At 45.1% G+C, this 19058-nt stretch overlaps 1 protein-coding gene across 3 annotated transcripts in view; it reads right to left on the bottom strand.

The window, feature by feature from the left end:
* The window catches only part of NRAP (nebulin-related anchoring protein), a 77848-nt gene that overhangs the window by 9314 nt on the left and 49476 nt on the right, over positions 1 to 19058 (bottom strand). For all 3 annotated transcript variants that reach the window (XM_011927860.1, XM_011927861.1, XM_011927859.1), the window contains 10 exons: positions 18747 to 18854; positions 18093 to 18206; positions 16141 to 16338; positions 14364 to 14468; positions 12146 to 12244; positions 9897 to 10001; positions 9481 to 9588; positions 8327 to 8638; positions 1981 to 2085; positions 1098 to 1196 (listed from right to left, as the gene is read on the bottom strand). In XM_011927860.1, coding sequence (XP_011783250.1) covers positions 1098 to 1196; positions 1981 to 2085; positions 8327 to 8638; positions 9481 to 9588; positions 9897 to 10001; positions 12146 to 12244; positions 14364 to 14468; positions 16141 to 16338; positions 18093 to 18206; positions 18747 to 18854 — 1353 coding nt within the window. The remainder of the gene's footprint in view (positions 1 to 1097; positions 1197 to 1980; positions 2086 to 8326; positions 8639 to 9480; positions 9589 to 9896; positions 10002 to 12145; positions 12245 to 14363; positions 14469 to 16140; positions 16339 to 18092; positions 18207 to 18746; positions 18855 to 19058) is intronic.

Below are 19058 nucleotides of genomic sequence, written 5' to 3'. Positions count from 1 at the left end.
CTGAGGCAGAAGAATCGCTTGAATCTGGGAGGTGGAGGTTGCAGTGAGCCACGATTGTGTCACTGCACCTCAGCCTGGGTGACAGGGCGAGACTGTCTCAAAAAAAAAGGTACAGCCTCAAATGCCTCTGTTGTTTAACAGTAATGGTAATAATTATAATATGCATAGTTAGTAATTTCTCTTTGTTATAAAACATCTTAATATATGTTCAAGAAATTAGTGTTTTCATAGCCCACCTGGATCACAGGAAGGCACAATTTTAAAACTCCAAGATTTATCTGGTTTTTATTTTTAAAGCAGTGATTTAAGAATTACAAACAATTTCAGGAAGTGTTTGAGTCTTATGTATTTTTAAAGTTGAAACTGTAATATTCTGATCAATTCCCAAATTTAACTCAGGCTTTACAAATATGAACCGGTCAGTACAGCAGTCGGGCTATCTGTGAAATGGAGCAGCTGTCACTTTGCATGTAGAACTGAATCCCTTAACAATTTCAGGGGAAAAACATTAATCTCCTATTCCTTGACATAAAGACAGGAATGAGGAAATAGGGCCAAATTATACAGAGAGTAAAAGCAGAAAGTAGCTTTAAATACAACTGTTCCTTTTTTTTTTCCCCCCCTAACTGGGTTATATTAATCTTTTAATTCCACTGCCATCTATCAACAAGCAACATGTATCTGATCGAGTGTTTGGCAAGGGATCATCAATAATACCAAGCATTATTATCATTGTGATTACAAATCAAACCATGACAAGGAGCACTTAGAGAACTTACTGTGTTCCATGTACTTGCTAAAAGCTTTCTGTGCCTTTATTTAATCCTGATTTAATTCATTTAATCTTATAAAATGGTTGCTATTATTATCCTCCCCGCAACCCTTTAAATAAAGGAAACAAGGTTAGAAGGGATTCAGTAACTGGCCCAAGAACATCCGGGTAATAGAAAGGTTTGCACGCCCATCTGTTCAGATCATCCAGGTAGTAGAAAGGAAGTTTGCACCGCCATCTGTCCAGAGCCTGTGTTCTTAGACCCGGACCACTGAGCAGCAATGCTACACTGCATGCCCGGGATGAATGACAAGAAAGGACCTACCTCATTGCAGTGTATATAGCTGTTCTTGGCATGAAGCAGGTCTGGGGAGTCAACCACTGTGGTGAACTTCATACTGTCTGGTTTTTTACGGTACTTGGTCTATAAGAGAAAGACAAAGATTCTCATGAAACACAGTCAAACATCATGCATTTTTCAGCATGCAGCTTCACTCCACCTTCTCAGTACCTAACATGCCAATCATACTGTTGGAAAACAAGCCTCTCTTCTTGGTAGGTACCTAACAATCAAGAGTATAAAAAGATTCAACTGCCTCTGTGATAAGGAACATTTTACAGGTATTTACTGTCTTGAAGAGAGAGGTCACAAAATACTATGGCTCCCTACAATAAAGGAATTCAGTAAAGGGCAGTATTCAGCATCAATGTGGCCCTGCTTGGACCCTGTCCAAATACATTCTGTTATTAAGAAACTGAAGAAGGCAGTGTCACCTTCGAGGGAATTCCAGGGCAGGGATCCCCAGGCTGTTAGTATGGTAAGGAGTTCAGTTAATGTAACTATTCCTGGGCAAATTTTAACACTATCAGAAATCAGAAAACCTCTGAACACAGAGTCAACTCGGTAGATGGGTGGCAAATTCCTCCTCCTCTCAATGCGAAGAATGGGCCAGTTTAGATGACAATTGTACGTAATGCATTTATTGAGAACTTTCTAATACATCACACCTTCAGTTCCTCAGCAGTGAATTCATTTGGAGGGAAACCTCACTCTGTCTTGGGATTTGGTTGCACCTGGCCCTCCAAAAATACTGGGAGTCTGGTGACCATGAGGCCTTTTGGGATCTCCACTCCATGAACAGATTTCTTCTTCAAAAGGAAATGCTAGCTTGCCCTTGTCGCTTGTGATGGGGACAGGTTGATGGTACCTCGCTGATGAGTTCTCCAGCCTTCTTTGCACTCTCTATCTGTGGTGACCTCAGCGCCAGCCACCCTATGCCCTTCATGCCGACCAGGTCTGACTTGTAGCGCAACTGCAGGGAGAAAATCGTGGGCTTTATCAGGAGAGTGCCTAAGATGACCACAGCATTTCAAGAAGATCCTTGATTTGTAATAGCGTTTGTAATAATGCTTCATCACAACATTTTAACATCTTCACTGGGAGTATATTCTGCATGTCATCAAGTCAAACTGTTTGAATTTGTACATTCTGCCAGGAATTAATTAATGCATCACATACGAGATACAAGAAGGTCCCACCAGTGAACTGGCAGGATTTAAAGCAGAGAGTAACCACCTATGTGGACGATCGCATAAAGAAAGAGCTGAGATATATGCTCATATCTAAGCACCAGCTGGGATTATTTTGTTTCATTCTGCCAGTGAGGCCATTACCCGCCTGCCTAAATAGAAACATTCTGCACACTGTTCAGGCTTTGAACTCTGGGTTCAACCTCCTATAACTGGGAGCAAATCACTTTAACCAAAATGTGACTCAGTTTCTCTCTGTGATACTCAAAGTTCATAACAACCCCTCTGTTCTCATAAAAACACCTGCTAGTACTCAGGGCTAAGAGCCACTCTTTAAGTTAGATTTTTGTTCTTGTGATAATGGTAGTGGAAGGGGAAAGAAGTCAATTATAGCAGGACTTTAAAAATGGAAACAAACTTACATGCCACCAGCTAATAGTGAGTAAATCATTTTAACTTCTTCATGCCTCAGTTTACCACCTCCTCCTACTGTTACTCATTATGATTTGTTTATATTCCAAAAATGGGCTAAGCCTTATTTTCTTTCCTCATTTTAAGAGCTCGGAAGGTTAGGCTACGGCATCAGTCCTGAGAGGAAATAATAAATGGTACTTTAAGACAGTAGGTCTGATTGGTAACCTTCCCAAATGTTGAATCTCATTACTATTCCTTGATCTGCCCACCATTGCCTACAACAAGACAGTCGCCTGAATGCTTCTCTTCTTCTCTTCTCTTTATGGAAATTAGGCATTTTTTAAAGGTGGAAAAAGCCTCTCTAAGAAAATCTAAAATTTGGATCTAAACGAAGTTGATGGCATTTCTCTAATTTAGACATAAGCTCTGCTGTAACACAAAATATCACTCCAGAAATCAGCCTCTTGGCCTTTTTAGTTCTCTTTCATTTCAGGATTCACAGCGTTCCTCACAGCTGGCCTCAAAGAGGGTCCATTTCTGATCTACTGTCTGCTGGTTAATGCCCCTGTGCAAATTCGACTGTGCCTTCCAACTGGTGAAGGGAGACATCACTCAGGCTCAGGAGCAGGTTTCGAAACCCCATGTCAGTAAGATTGCTTTTTATACCACGATCTTTCAGTCTACACCGGCAAAGCTTTTGCCTTGCACTCTGATAAAGAACAGAGAAAATTGGATAAATTTCTAAGTTGGAGAGAATAATCCTACAGGGCCTCTTCACAGCCGGGCCTTGCTCCTTTCATAAACGAGATGACGTGGGGAGCGCTCTTTCAACTTGCCTTTTGTTGAGCTGAACAGTACGATCCCAGGTAAGTCAGAAAGCAAGATGCAGGTTCCCCAAAGATCTGACTGTGCCTCCAACTCTCTTATAAATGGATTGTCTATTGATATCTCAGCTCCCAGCCCAGCTTTGACTATTCACGCAGATCCTAAAAACAACACACCTGCCCCAGACTTCATGATAAAAGAGGGGGCAAGGGGAGGGGAGTCAAGAAGAATCTGCTACCCAAAGATGGTTTCGAAGAAGGATTATAAGATAATGAGGGACCTTTCAAAGCTGCACAGCTGAATCTGGCTTCCCCAAATGGCAGCCTCACTTTTTTTCCCCTCTTACATATTAAGGTCTAGAAGCCTTCTTCTGATTCACACATGGGGTTACCCAGCACCCCCATTTTGGAGCACTGTGTTGCAAATGCTCAAGCTGTAGCTTTTAGTCCCCGAGTTCTAATGCAGAAAGAATGATGTAAACCACCACACCTGGCTAATTTTTTTTATTTTCTATTTTTTAGAGATGGAGTCTCCTTATGTTGCCCAAGCTGCTCTATAACTCCTGGACTCAAGCAATCTTCCTGTCTCAGCTTCCCAAATGTGGGATTACAGGTGTGAGCCACCACGCCCAGCCTAAGGAACAGTTATTCCCATTCACAGAAACATTTTGGTTGTCAAATGATTGTTCAGACTCTCAGCAGAGCCACCAGCTGCTGTACTGTGGGTAAGCCACACCAATAGTCGTTAAGAGGACAGACACAGAGCACCTGGGTTCAGAATCCAGGTGGAATCCAGGTCATCTGGGGAAGCCAAAGAGATTGAACCAGGAGTTAAGAGGCAAGAGCTGGAAGCCTCACTGTGCCTTGTCCTAGCTGTACAGTCTTGAGGAAGTCATTTCCCTACCAGCTGTGGCCTTGGGTAAGCTACTTAGATTATTGGTGCCTTATTGCCACATCCCGTAAAGAGAGGAGTCATAGTGGTACCCACCTAGATATTAAATGAGATAGTTTACACAAAATGCTTATGGCAATGTCTAGCCCAGGGTAAGCGTTCCATACATTTTAGTTATTGCTGTTGTTGTTATTTCTGAGGGAGAAACTGAGTCCCGAGAGCTTAAGGAGTCTACCTTAGGTCACACAGCTGTAAGCAGAGAGGTTGGGACTGTCTCCGTGACATTTTGTGCACATGCCTTTCCGGACTCCCAGCAGCCTGGTCTGAGACCATGAAGGGAGCAGGCAACAGCAGACTTGAGAAGCACGGAAGAGGTGATGGAATCAGCACCTGCCTATGATGCACCTTGCGTGGACCAGGCATGCATCTCAGGTGAATTTCTGAGTCAAGCAAGACTGGGCCAGGCTGGTCCAAACTGGACAAGACACGGGAATGAACCACAGCCATGAAGAGCTCAGCATCTCTGGGTCCCCTCTGGCCCTACCCAAAGCTTTCTTTCTGACCTGGGGAGGGCAAGGTCAGGAGAAGCAGTTGAAGGCTGGGGCTGCTCCCTTGAGATAACACCTATTTAGCACTTGTTCCCTTTTCTGCGTAATAGAACCACGTGAAACTGGAGTTTTGATAATGGCTGCAATCAACCTGAAGCCTCAGAACCAGCTGAACATTTCCGGGACTCCTGTTCACAGCTTCTTCGAACCCAGACTCCCTCATTAACCAATTTGCAGCTTAAAAACAATGCGTACAGCATAATATGGTCATTTAAAATTTAAGCAGTAACATCTTAGCATTTAAAAATGTGATACATACCCTGCCTTTAAAATGTCAGCTTTTAAGATGGCCAACTACAATTTCATGGGAGGGATTCTCCTTTTTAGATTATGTTCTCTCTACTTTCTTTTTTTAGTGTGAAAATGTCCTTTCTTTTCAGAAATAACAGTGATATAAATGGTAGCTTAAGGTAGCATTTGTCTTTTTCCTTCTTCCTCAGTTAGTAAAACAAAATTTGACATTATGTGGATCTCACCATTTAAAAGCCATTTTTCCCATGAATCCCAAAGTCTAAGATCATGGATCAAATCGAACCTCTTTGCTTTTCTTTTACTTTCTTTTTTTCTTTCTTTTTATTTTTTTGAGACAGGGTCTCTGGTTTTCTGTCACCCAGGCTGAAGTGCAGTAGCATGATCATGGCTCACTGCAACCTCTGCCTCCTGGGCTCAAGCCATCTTCCCACTTCAGCCTCCCAAGTAGCTGGGACAACAGGTGTGCACCACCACACCCAGCTAATTTTTTGTAGAGACAGGGTTTCATCACGTTGCCCAGGCTTGTCTCGAACTTCTGAACTCAAGCAATTCACTTGCCCTGGCCTCCCAAAGTGCTGGAATTACAAGTGTGAGCCACCACACCCAGCCCCTCTTTGCTTTTCTGATGGAGAGATGGAGGCCTGGAAAGGGAAGTGACTGCTCATGGACACACAGTGACAGCTGGACTTCCCACACACATCCTCTGACTTCTGGCTCCACCTCTCATACCTCTCCCAGGTGGCCTCCTTACCTTCCCTGGGGGCCTGTTCTGTCCCAGAAGGCTTCTGTTCTCTCAAGAAATAGGCCATTGACAAGAGGGTCCCTTGTTGGGCACCAGAGAGTCATGCTATGAGCTGTTTTGGGGGCCCTTAGGATTGCTTAGCAAATGGAAGAACTTTGTAAGTGGAACTTGGGCTGGCACTTTAGTAACTAAATCCCCCATGTGGGACCCAGATGAATGCACCCTACTCTACACTCTGCTTGATGGTGAATGACATGATATTTCAGTTCCAGCAAACTGTAATTAATAATGCAATGACAATTAAATTCATGAAATCATTACTGCAATTAATAATAATTGATTATGTGTTTAGAATACCCCACTTACTGCTATCTACAATTCATCTAGGAGTAGTCATTGCCCTGAAGGCAACCAGAATTGAGGGGCTTAGCGTAAGGAACATATTCAAACAGCTAATACTTATTCTAGTGCTTCTATGGATCAGGTGTCATATTAACTGTTTCATATAGACCAGTTCTCCACTGAGAACCAGATTCTCAATGGGGGATAACTTCTTCTCTCGGGGACATTTGTTTGGCAAGATTTAGAGGCATTTGTTGTCACACTGGGGGGTAGGGTGATATGGGTGCCTAGAGGATAAAGACCACAGATGTTACTGAATATCCTGAAACGCACAGGACAGGCCCCTAAAACAAACAATTAACCTGCAAAAACGTCAAAGATGCAGACGTTGAGAAACCCCGACACAGATGGCTGGTTATGTTCTAAAATGAGAGCACCTTCCTCCTAGGGATGCTGTGGGCCTAGAGAGAGGATGTGAGGCGCAGTGCCTGCCACACTGCAACGCAGTCCCATTGTCATTACTGTCATGTCCCATGCCATCATGACCATGTCTGCGGCTTGGAGAAGGCATGAACTTGTCCAAGGTCACCCAGCCAGTAGTGGGGGAGCTATGGTTGGAATCTCAGAAGTCTGACTCCAGAATCTTGCCCCATGATGTGGGAGGGGCCAGCGCTCTCTACCAGCCCACCTGGTGCCCCCGCTCAGGGAAGGACCTCCCTGGGGTCACCTCAGGGTCTATGCCCGTGCTGTGAGGGCATGACTCCCTGCTCTGAGCTCCCGGCAAGAGAGCACGATGGTTAAGAATGGGTTCTGGAGCCCACTCTCCCTCGGCACTTCCCACATGACCTCATCCCTAAAACAGGAGTAACAGCTGTCCCCACGTCAGACTGCTTTTGCAAGTTTAAAAGCAAAGGCAAGCAGTCAGTGACAGTCGGCAGTGGTTACAGTCTTACCATATTATCCTTGCTCCGCAGAGCCCAGGCCCTGCTCAGACCCTGTGACTCCATCCCCACTCACTTGGCTTCAAATAGGCCAAGGCTGCTCCTTCACTTCAGCCTCAAACAGGCCAAGGCTGCTCCTACTCAAGTCCTTGGCCTTTGAACTTGCTATTCGGTTTGCCTGGAGTTCCCTATCCCCTTCTATCTTTTCCTTAAGGCTTTTGCTCAAATATCAGCTTTTCAATGAGAGCTACCCCTAATGTCCTATTTTAAATGGCACACACGTACGCGTGTGCACACATAAACACACACACTCACGCCTCCTGCCCCACTTCCCTGCTCTGTATGTCTCCATAGCATGTATAACCATTGACATATTACATATTTCATGTATTTACCATGACCTATCTCCCTCTAGCATGACAGGAGTTTCATGAGCACAGGAATGTTTTGACTCTTTTGCTAACTGCTGCACTCTCAGGGCTTAGAATGGTGGCTAGTATACAGAATGTGCTCAATAAAGATTTTTTTTTTTCTGAGATGAAGTCTTGCTCTGTCACCCAGGCTGGAGTGCAGTGGCACCATCTCGGCACACAGCAGCCTCTGCCTCCCGGGTTCAAGTGATTCTCCTGCCTCAGCCTCCCAAGTAGCTGGGACTACAGGCTCATGCCACCATGCCTGGCTAATTTTTGTATTTTTAACAGAGATGGGGTTTCACCATGTTGGTCAGGCTAGTCTCAAACTCCTGACCTCATGATCCACCTGGCTCGGCCTCCCAAAGTGTTGGGATTACAGGCATGAGCCACCGTGCCTAGCCCTCAATAAAGAGTTGTTGAATGAGTTAACAAATGATTCCAACCTAAATGATATAGACCCAGCAAATCGTTGTTTGGGGAAGGCAGACAGGGGCAGGAGAACCCAAAAGACTAAGGAAGAAGCAGAGATTGACACCCAGGTTTGGTGAAAGGAGAAAGGCCAGGGGCTGGTTTGCATTTCACAAGGCCATCCCTACCTCACTCTGCAGGGCGTGGGCTTTCTTGGCCCAGGCCATCTTCAGGTCCTCGGGCAGTGCTGTGAACTCGTGACACTGTGTCCTGTAGTCGTGGTTGCTGGCCAGGGCCTGGGCCTTCCTGGCGTGGACCAGGTGCACCATGTCCATGGGCAGATGGAACTGGGCTTGGCTGCTGGTCGCCCCCCTCCTGTACTGAAGCTCGCTCTGCAGCTGGCCCATGCGCCGGCAGTGCTGGATTCGGGGGTCGTCACTTACACTCTGGGGCCCTATGAGTTTCCCTCGCTCCTTCACAAAGTCATGTCTGTAGAGAAACTGCAAGAAAGGGCCAGCCGGTCAAATTCTATCTGTGCATTTTCATTGCAGACTCTAGAAAAATCACTTGTTCTTACACTAGGAGGTGATGATTATAAGAAAAACCACAGTGGGGTTGGCCTGAGAGCATGCCTTCCTCCCTGGGGGATGGACAATTAAAACATCGCTCCATTCTTCCTATCTAATTAAAATCAGATCCTCAGAACCAAAGGAAGGGCTTCACTCCCCTTACATGTCCTATGGCCAAAAGGAATTTATCAAAAAGGGTGAAAGAGAAACTTGTCCTTTATCCATTTGCACTTGGCAAAACATTAAACCCAAAAGACAGGATCCATTTATTTGAAGTCCACATTTTTCTATGATTTGTTTGTGGGAAAGAGAAAGTCACCTTCATGTCCCAAAGCTATGGATGTTATCAACAGAGTGGCTGAAACACAGCCATCAAATCCTAACACCAATGAGTGAAACTACAGAGAGCCAAGAGGGAGATATGTTCCGGCTGTATTGCAATTTCTATCGAGAGTTCTCTTCTAAATCTGGGTGGAGTTAGAACAGGCAGTTCATGCATTACAAGGGGATCGTAGCCTAGACGTTGCAATTAGAAATAAATCATCATATCCTTCCTGCTAGAGACCTTTGCCTGAATTTAGCTTCTGATTAACAGAGCCTTTCTTTTCCCCCTCAGTCAAAGAATCTCATTCATAACTAATATATTCTGCAGGTGACATCCTGTCTCGCATGGTTATAGATTTGCTTTAATTCAGGAAAATCAGCCGTAGACATTGTTTTACACGAAGTTAACAGAAATTAGGCAAGATGGAAGGTCATATCATTCAACTCACATCACTGGCTATATCTCCAGAGGCCCGGGCAGCCTGGAAGGGGAGCGCTTCTATTGTCAGCTTGTAGCCTTGAGCACGAAGATTATGCCAAGACTCTTTGTATTTTGCCTAAAGTGGGAACACATGTAAATCTTTTTTAAAAAATTACATGAATCAATGAGCAAAGGTCACCCCTTTCATTTATAGCACGGTGTTCCAGAATCTATTTCTGTTTTGTGCGGCAAATCTCGTTAGTACACACCCTGGGTACACTCACAGACTCACATTTGTGAGAAGGTATATTTAACATGGGCATCTAAGCTACACATTTTAAAAAGCTTCTGTGAAGGCCAGAAAGGTCAGTGTTGGGTCACTTTACAGATGCAGACATACATGACTTTGGAGCATGCTTGAACTTAAGCAACAAAACGGCTTACGTCACTCAGGTTGGCTGCATTCGTTTTTGCTCGGATGAACTCGGGCAGACCAAGGGTCATTGTATACTGGTGTCTTGCATCCTCTCCAGCTGCTTTATACAGGCGCTGGGCAAAATAAATAAATAAATAAATAAATAAATAAATAAATAAATAAATAAATAAAAATAATAATAATAATAATAGTAATGCAAGAGGTAAGTGCTGTGCATTTCTGCAGTGCTGGAAGTCCCTCAATGGCAGTTGAGGAAACACGATAGCAAAAACCCATTCATTGTGTCATGGATACATCTCCAGTCTTGGGGAAGATGTTTATTTCAATAAAGACAATCTTTCATGAGTCAAGTCGAGTGATGTAAAAGGAATATGTAAGGAATGGCAATGTGCTTTGCTGAATAATAGGCCAATGAAAGAAAAATAAATTTAAGAATACTCCCGAGGTTCTTTATATTGTAGACTTTGTCCTTGAGGACATAACATAAAGGTCATACAAAGACCTGGGAAATTTAGGAGAAGGGAGGTGGAAGGGATGTCTCCAAACCCTTGCCTATACCCTTTACTAAAGCCCCAGGATCCTTTCTGCTGGTGAATCACACCAATGCTGCCCTGGATGGCCTCATCTTGTACAAAAACATCCATTCTTGTGATTAGAAATGGGTCTATGAGCCAAGCATGGTGTCTGATGCCTATAATCTCAGTACTTTGGGTGGCTGAGGCCGGTGGATCACGAGGTCAGGAGTTCAAGACCAGCCTGGCCAACATGGTGAAACCTCGTCTCTACTAAAAATACAAAACTTAGGGCCGTGCACAGTGGCTCACGCCTGTAATCCCAGTACTTTGGGAGGCTGAGATGGACGGATCACCTGAGTTTGGGAGTTTGAGACCAGCCTGACCAAGATGGAGAAACCCCATCTGTACTAAAATACAAAATTAGCCTAGCGTGGTGGCGCCTGCTAGGCTACTTGGGAGTCTGAGGCAGAAAAATTGCTTGAACCCAAGAGGCAGAGGTTGCAGTGAGCGGAGATCGCGCCACTGCACTCCAACCTGGGCGACAGAGCGAGACTCTGTCTCAAACAAACAAACAAACAAACAAAAATTAGCCAGGCATGGTGGCAGGAGCCTGTAATCCCAGCTAGTCAGGAGGCTGAGGCAGGAAAATCGCTTGAACCCAGAAGGCAGAGGTTGCAGCAAGCCGAGATACCACCACTGCACTCCATCCTGGGTGAAAGAGCGAAACTCCGTCTCAAAAAAAAAAAAAAGAAAAAGAAAAAAAGAAATCGGTCTATGGTTGCCGAGTTCGCTAAGGCCAGAGGCCACGAGAGAAGGCATTGTTATCCCACAGCACAAAGCTCATAAAGTAGGCAGAAAAGATTAAATAGGAATTTAAAAGTGATACTACCACTCTAAAAGATGATGAATTCCATCCCTTATCCCAAGCTGCCATTTCTTACTTTTCAGCTGGAGTAAGTAGGAACTAATAGTGTAAATAACCAAATCTCAGCTGACTTCTAGAAGTTAGAGTCAGAAGGAGAATCTTAAAAACTAAAGATAGAGTCAGAAGGAGAATCCTAAAACCTAAAGGTGGTTCAAACTGTAATTCTCTGCCAAGCTCACCTATTTCGAACCTGTAAGAGAGCCACTATGAATAAGTAGAATCGATGAGGCTGGAATGATAATTTTACGGAATAAGATTCCTTCCTTTGCACCTACCCTCTGCTGGATACATGAAAGTGTAAATTGGGTAAATGGTGAGTGAGAAGAGGAGAAGGTAGAGAATTGAGAAGCCTGACAAACATCTTACAATATAACTGTCCTTGGATAACCACAAATCCTCCCACATCAGATTGACAATGTAAAATTGGTTAACCAATATTTGCCTAGACAGAACAAACGAATTATAGACCAGTACTTCTCAGACCTTCATGTGCCAAAGAATCATCTTATGATCCTGTCAAATGACCATTTGGAGTCAGTAGATCTGAGGTTGTGCCTTGCCAGTATGCTCCCAGGCAATGTTAATGTAGCTGGTCTGGGATTGCACTTGGAAAGCGAGACTACAGACGATCCCAGATTCCCAACTGGGCTTTCATTTCCTCTGGAAAATGTTTAGGCTCCATATAATGACATTCTTTTCTTTCCAAACCTCCACATAAACACCCATGCTCTTTCTCACCCCATACACATTCACATGTGTTTTTAACAATCCAGCAGTTTTTTTAAAAGACCATTCCAAAGCCATCAGGAGATTTTACCTCATTCGTTATCTGGTTGCTGAACTTCGCATGAAGGAGGTTGGGAGTGTCTGTCACAGCTGTGTACTTGAATGAGTGGGGATGCTGCCGATATTTACTCTGAATTCACACACAAGAAGGGAAGAAGAAGACTCCGTAAGGGATAAAAACCAGAAGCAGAACCAGTTCTTTAAGTATTAGCCATAAAGCCTCATTTTGCAAAGGTTGCAAGTCTATCATTCCAGAATCCAGGTTGTCACCTGCCTTTGTGACCGCAAAACTCACTGGGATGAGGAAGCAGAGAGGAGGACAGGATGGACTGAATCAGACCCTTCTAAATGGGAAAGGGAGATTTAGTCCTTTGCCAAGAATGTGAACCTGACTATTTAAACTTGTGGTTTGTTCCAGATCTTTGCTGGACAGAGACCCAGTGCTCCTCCGCCTTGATGGCATACCACAAACTGCAGCTTAAAAAAAACAGACACGCCGGGTGTACTGGCTCATGCCTGTAATCCCAGCACTTTAGGAGGCCAAGGCGGTGGGATCCCCTAAGGTCAGGAGTTCGAGACCATCCTGGCCAACATGGCGAAACCCTGTCTCTACTAAAAAATACAAAAGGTAGCTGGGCATGGTGGTGCTCATCTGTAATTCCAGTTACTTGGGAGGCTGAGGCATGAGAATTACTTGAACCCGGGAGGCGGAGGTTTCAGTGGGCTGAGATCGCACCATTGTACTCCAGCCTGGGTGATAGAGTGAGACTGTCTCTAAATAAATAAATAAATAAGTAAACGAACTAACTAAAAAATAAATAAAAATAAATAAAATTTAAAAATAGGTGTGCCTACACCCCACCCTGAGAGACTGGGATTCAGTAAATTAGTCAGTGGGGCCCAGGTCTCTGCATTTCTTAAGGTTTTTAAGGTTCTGATGCACCATGAGGTACAGAGACCACTTGCTTTAGAGCTTTCACTGGAAAAGCAAAGCATGAGGTTAAATCTAAACTTCCCTAGTAGGCAAAACATAAGCTTATCTGAGCACTCAGGCTGACTGCCAAACACCTTTTACTTCCAGTACTGTCCATTATCCCCTCTTGTCCCTGCATCTACCATGAATAAAAGTCCCGTTACCCTCCCAGGGGTGAGCAAGATTCCCCAGGAAATCAGAAAGCTTAGAATTCTAAGACTTCTGTATTTTTGACAAGAAATTATCACCACTTCAAGCTGGTAGTAACCATTTCATATACAGCTGCCAGAAAAGCACAGTGCTTAGATTAGTGCTAATCCTCACGAAAATTAAAAAAGAGGGGCCTGAGTATACCCATTAGACTAATTAAGAAGTGGAGGCTCAGAGAGGGGTAGGTCACTGGCTTGAGGTCACACAGCAAATCAGTGCTGGCCTGGAATGTCAATCTCCCTCTGTTGGTCTTCAAAGCCTGCTTTGTTTGCACTGTACCACAGGGCCACTCTTCAAAGGGACACAGGGAAAGAATATCTCGTGGGCCAGTGAATAATCCTTATATGTTAATAGAGGAACCGACTCCATATCCACAAAGCTGTCTTAAATGGCATGCATTCTGAAGGGAGAATCTAGTAAGAAAAAAAAAAAAAAGGCCAGCCCAGGGGTTAGGCAGTGAGTCACTGCTGCTAAAAGTTTAACATCCAACTGGCTTTAGTGGTAAGAAACAAACTGATTGGCTGGGTGCAGTGGCTTACGCCTGTAATCCCAAAACTTTGGGAGGCCACATTGGGTGGATCACTTGAGGTCAGGAGTTCGAGACCAGCCTGGCTAACATGGTGAAACCCCCGTCTCTACTAAAAATATAAAAATTAGCCAGGCATGGTGGCACTCACCTGTAATCTCAGCTACCAAGGAGGCTGAGGCAGGAGAATCGCTTGAACCCAGGAGACGGAAGTTGCAGTGAGCTGAGATCATGCCACTGTACTCCAGCCTGGGTGACAGAGCGAGACTCCATCTCAAAGAAAGAAAGAAAGAAAGAGAGAAAGAGAGAGAGAGAGAGGAAGAAAGAAAGAAGGAAGGAAAGAAAGAAAGAAAGGAAAGAAAGAGAAGGAAAGAAAGAAAGAAAGAAAGAAAGAAAGAAAGAAAGAAAGAAAGAAAGAAAGAAAGAAAAAAAGAAAAGAAAAGAAAAGAAAAGAAAAAGAAAGAAAGAAAGAAAAACTAACTGACTGTCCTCTGCTGTGGAAATATGCCCTGGACACTCAACACCAGCATCCACAGTTACCTCACTGATGAGTTCCGATGCTTTCTTCCTCCCTTCAATCTCTAACGTGCCTGGAATGACACAGGCAACGCCTCGCATAAAGTTCAGGTCCGACCGGTACAAATTCTAGAAGGAGTAATAAATACAAAGAATCAGAAAAGCCAAGCTCTCAGAACAAGGAAGCAAAGCAAAACCAGAGGTCTCAGGACACTGCATCTGACAGCGTCATAATTAGAACTCAAGGTTGAACCCATCCCTCCGGATACATTAAACTCAGCCAACACACAAACGCTTCTTGGTAAATGCTCACTAGGGGGGAAGCAATGTAGGTCAGAAGAAAATAATTCTGCTGTCACTTGTCTCAGTGTAGCTGTTCCAGGGAAGCAAGACAGATTTTTATTTTAATGTGAGCTATCAAAAAATAAACACTGAAGCGGATTGTGGTTAGAAAGTCAGTTGTCTTGGGGCAAATGTGGAAATGGTCTAACAGGTCTTCTAAAACAAAATCCAGCAGCAGCGGGTGGCATTAATTAATCATGGGTTAAGAAAGAACTAATAAATAAATCCAAAAGAATCTGGCAAAGGCCTGCCTGAGTTCCTGTGGGTGGGGGCCAGTGTGTGTACCTGAGTGATTTGGGCTGACAGTTTAAAAGAGTCCCCAAATTCACTCCCCTTCAGCCAGTGAGGTGCCCCCTGGGCGTGCTGCCTTCCAATCGCTATCACAACCAGAGGCTGGGCAAGCGAGGGCTCCGCTCAAGTGACAAACGGGCCCCCGAGATAAGCGTGGCAGCTCCCTCGTTCCTACAGCTGCTCTCAGTTTCCTGACAGTTTATGTCATTCAGTAAATGCTGTACACAGGCGTAAAATCCAAACAGACGACAGACACCCAGATCTGAGTGTCGCTCAGATCGCAGGCACTGCCAAACCAGGAAAGAGATTTTGTGCAGAGTTTTCCTTTCCTAAGCAGGCCCATTACCTGCAAATTTCATAGCATGGAAACCTAGCAAACTGGGAAATAAGGTAACTAGAGAACAGGATGTGGATGCCGGTTGGGAAGAACATTCTGGCTCTCCTTGGGAGTGAGGAAGTCTCCAATGCCTCCTGACCCTCCTGGGCCTGTCTGCTTCAGAAATCGGGCATCAGGAGTGAGAAATGCACGTCAGAGGAGTACAAAGACTCCTCAAAGGAACCCAGGGAGGGTCTCCAGGGCCCTGCTTTCCCTCTCCTCTCCCTGAAGTGCATCAGTCCTGACAGGTTCTGAGCAGCCTCTCCCAACAGATCTTAGCCGTCCTCAGAAGGTGGGTGGCACAGGAATGCATGAACCACCAACAGGAATCCTTCCTGCGACTTGAGGCCAGAGGCAATATCATTGGCAAATCTTAAACATGCACAACCATGAACCTTGAGGGCATCTTTGTCATTCGAACCTCAAGTTCAAATCCCAGCACTCCCTTTCTCACTATAGCTGTGTGATCTTGGGCAAGATATTTAACTTCTCTGCATTTCACTGTAATTTCTCTGTAAAATAAGGATAAACTAATGATATGGGCTGACTGTGAGATAATCCATAAAACAATGCTTAGAGTGCAGCAAAAAATAATAAATGGTGGTTATGATTAGATTTGCGTAACTGTGCTTAAGGGCTGTACAGGAACTCTCAGACTGGGTTTCAAAATAAGACTTGGGCTTAGGATTTCTCATTTCTAGAGATTTCACTGAGCCAACAGGAGCTTGGAGGTCACTGCCTTGAGGGCCTGAGAGAAGAAGGGCCCCCGAGAAAGAGGCCAGGTCTCCTTACCTCGCTCTGCAATTTGTGGGCTTTCTTGGCACAGCTCAGCCTCAGGTCTTCTGCCAAGGAAGTGTACTGGGGCAGTGGATGTTTGTAGTCCTGGTCGCTGGCCAGGGTCTGAGCCTTCTTGGCATGCACCAGGGCAGCCATGTCCAACGGCAGATGGAACTGCGCCTTTGAGTGTTCAAAGCCTTTCTTGTAATTCACCTAGAGGGGTAGACAGAGCAACAGCGGCTATTTCAAAGCCACTATTTGCAACGGGACCATCGGGGAGGGCAACTGCAATGCAATTGTCCGGAGGTAAGCCCAGGAGAAGTTCTTGGCAGGGGCAGTGCTCCTTTCTTGCAGAGACTGGCCTAATAAGCAGGACTTGTCTCTAGGCCCTGACACTTACTACCCCCAGCTCCTGGAGGTCATTGATCTGGATGAAGACGGCCCATGGTTCCCTCATTTGGGGAACATACAAAAGTTCAAGTAACAGTAAATAATGTCAGTGATTCCCTTGCTCAAATTTTAGATCTTTCTATTTTTCAGAGGCAAGAAGATGCATCGCTCCCTGCCCACCATATTTTTTCCCATCACCCACTCAAGTTCAGGCATGAGGGATTCTCCTCTCATACTAGCTAAGGAAGAGCTTCTTCAAAGCATTCAGTGATTTTCCTCATCAACGTGGGAGCCAGGAACAGTGGGGGGATGCTTGGAGAGTCAGTCCTCAGGGATAGGCATTCCCAAAAACCCAACACACATTCTGGGAGAGGGAAGGGAAGACCCATTCCAAACCATAGGTTCCACTATAGTCCTTGGAGGAGCTGTGTTTAAAGGTCTGGGAAACTCACTCTGGAAATAATCAGAAGCAGAATCACCATCTCTTCCTCAACCTCCTTTGTCCTTCCATTGTCTTTCATTGCTCTGGCCACCCCTCCCTGACCTCCTACCCCCACTTCCATTCATTCTGTCCTCACCCCTAGCATAATGCCAAGGACAATTCATATCCAACCTCATATTCTTAGGTCAGCAACTCAGGATGGAAAGGAAAAAAAAAAGTTATGAATGGGGAAACTGAGGCAGAATACAAAATGGCAGAGAACATGTGAAGTTGTGGAAAGACCATGAGAGGTAGAGCTGGCTCCACGGCTTGGCTCTGCCCCTATCTAGCTGACCTTGGACAAGAGACTGAATCACTCAGAGTTTCTACTTCCGTATGAGAAAATAAGGAAGAATAACAAGATGGAGTTCCTAGAGATAGTCTGACAGTTAACTGAGACACTGTATATAAAAGCACTTAGCCCTCTGTAACATGCTGGATACAGATTTCATCATCAATGTTAGCCAACTCACATATGTGCAAGGAGACAGTGCCTACCACACATTTGCCAGTCTCCATAGGGTCATAACCAACAATGACAGGGTCATTGCAAACTCAGACACCTACAGGGGACAGGCAGGTAGCATAAAGGAGTAAAGCAGGAAGTGAAGAGGAGGGTGGCTGCCTGGTCTACTGCACGGATCCCTTCTAAATGGAGCTGTTGGTCAGGAAGCCACTTCAACCAACTGTAGCCTTAAGGAATCCAGGTCCAGCTTCTGGCCACAGGCCTAACACTTTTATATAAAATTTTCCATTTTTAAAAATTTGCAATTAATCCACTCTGCAGACCAAATGAAACACCCCTGGAGGCCAAACCCAGCCCAGGGTCAAATCCAGACAAGTGGCCAGTGACCACTGCTCAAAATCATAGAATGCCCAGCCCAGAAGGGAACTAAGGGGTCAACCAGTCCAGCATCTCATTTTTACAGAGGAGGAAGCTGTAGCCTGGAGGGACAAGTGATTTAACAATGTCACATAGCAAGTTAGTAACAGAACCAATACCCACATCCAGAAGGACAAACGAGGTTAGGTTGCTGTGCAGTGAGCATTGTCAGGTGGGGGGCCCACAGCCGCTGATGCCTCTCCCCCCACTTACATCACTCTGCAGTGAGGTCGCATACACTGAATGTGCAAGGCTGATATCATCTTCCAAGCTGCGGGAACCAAGCATCTGTCCTTTCATTTTCTCAAATGCCTCTTTGTATTTGTACTAAAGGGAAAGAGAGCGGGAGAGAGGAACAGCTCAGGGATAAGGGACACAGAATGGAAGAGGTGGGCATTGGGTGAAATGTTTTGTTCTTTTGACAGTAACTGGGTGAGTTAAAAGAAAATGCGCGGGAGTCGTCAAAAGGGCTATTCTTTCATATGCAAGACTCCCAATGACTAAAGGGCTCGGCTGTGAAATGGCAGGACGCATTAGCACGTGGGCGGCCCCGTGCTGGAGGAAGGTGGGTGCATTGCTAGCCATCTCTTCATGTGGACTCTCTTGATGAACACCTTGGTGAAGGGTGCATTTCATCTGCCCAGGGTCTATGTTTACAGTCCAGCATTTGGCTTGGTATTCCAGGCTGGGGAAGTTTTTGTTGCAAGATATGTTCTTTCTCATTGGTCATTCCCTGATTGCCCTGACACAGTCAGTTCAGAGAGGACTGGGAATTATCCATAGGCAAAAGAAGGCAGGGGTTAGGGGTAAAAGGAGTGAAAACCGGTTAGTGTTGAACATTGTCACAGGAATGGGGTGAATGCTTACATCACTTATGATTTCACCAGAAGCCTTTGCTGCTTGGAATGGAAGGGCATCCAACCTCAGTTTATAGCCACCATCTCGAAGTTTGCTCCAGGATTCCTTATAACGCGTCTGTCGGGAAGATGTGCACAAGGAAAGACCTTTAAGCGACCTGGTGGTTTCCTAAACTCTGGCTTACCAAACTGGGAATCTGGTTCATGGTGGGTCCCCTCCCTCCCTGGCCAGTTGGAATTAGAGGTCATGGTGGCTTAGCTAAACCCACATGAGTTGGATCCTGCCTCGTGCCCACCATTGGAGGTGGGCAGGGGATGTGAT

Source organism: Colobus angolensis, unplaced genomic scaffold (genome assembly GCF_000951035.1).
Source record: "Colobus angolensis palliatus isolate OR3802 unplaced genomic scaffold, Cang.pa_1.0 Scaffold75, whole genome shotgun sequence".
NCBI lineage: Eukaryota > Metazoa > Chordata > Mammalia > Primates > Cercopithecidae > Colobus > Colobus angolensis.
The sequence above is the reverse complement of the archived record's forward strand: the minus strand, read 5'-3'. Positions and strand labels throughout refer to the sequence as shown.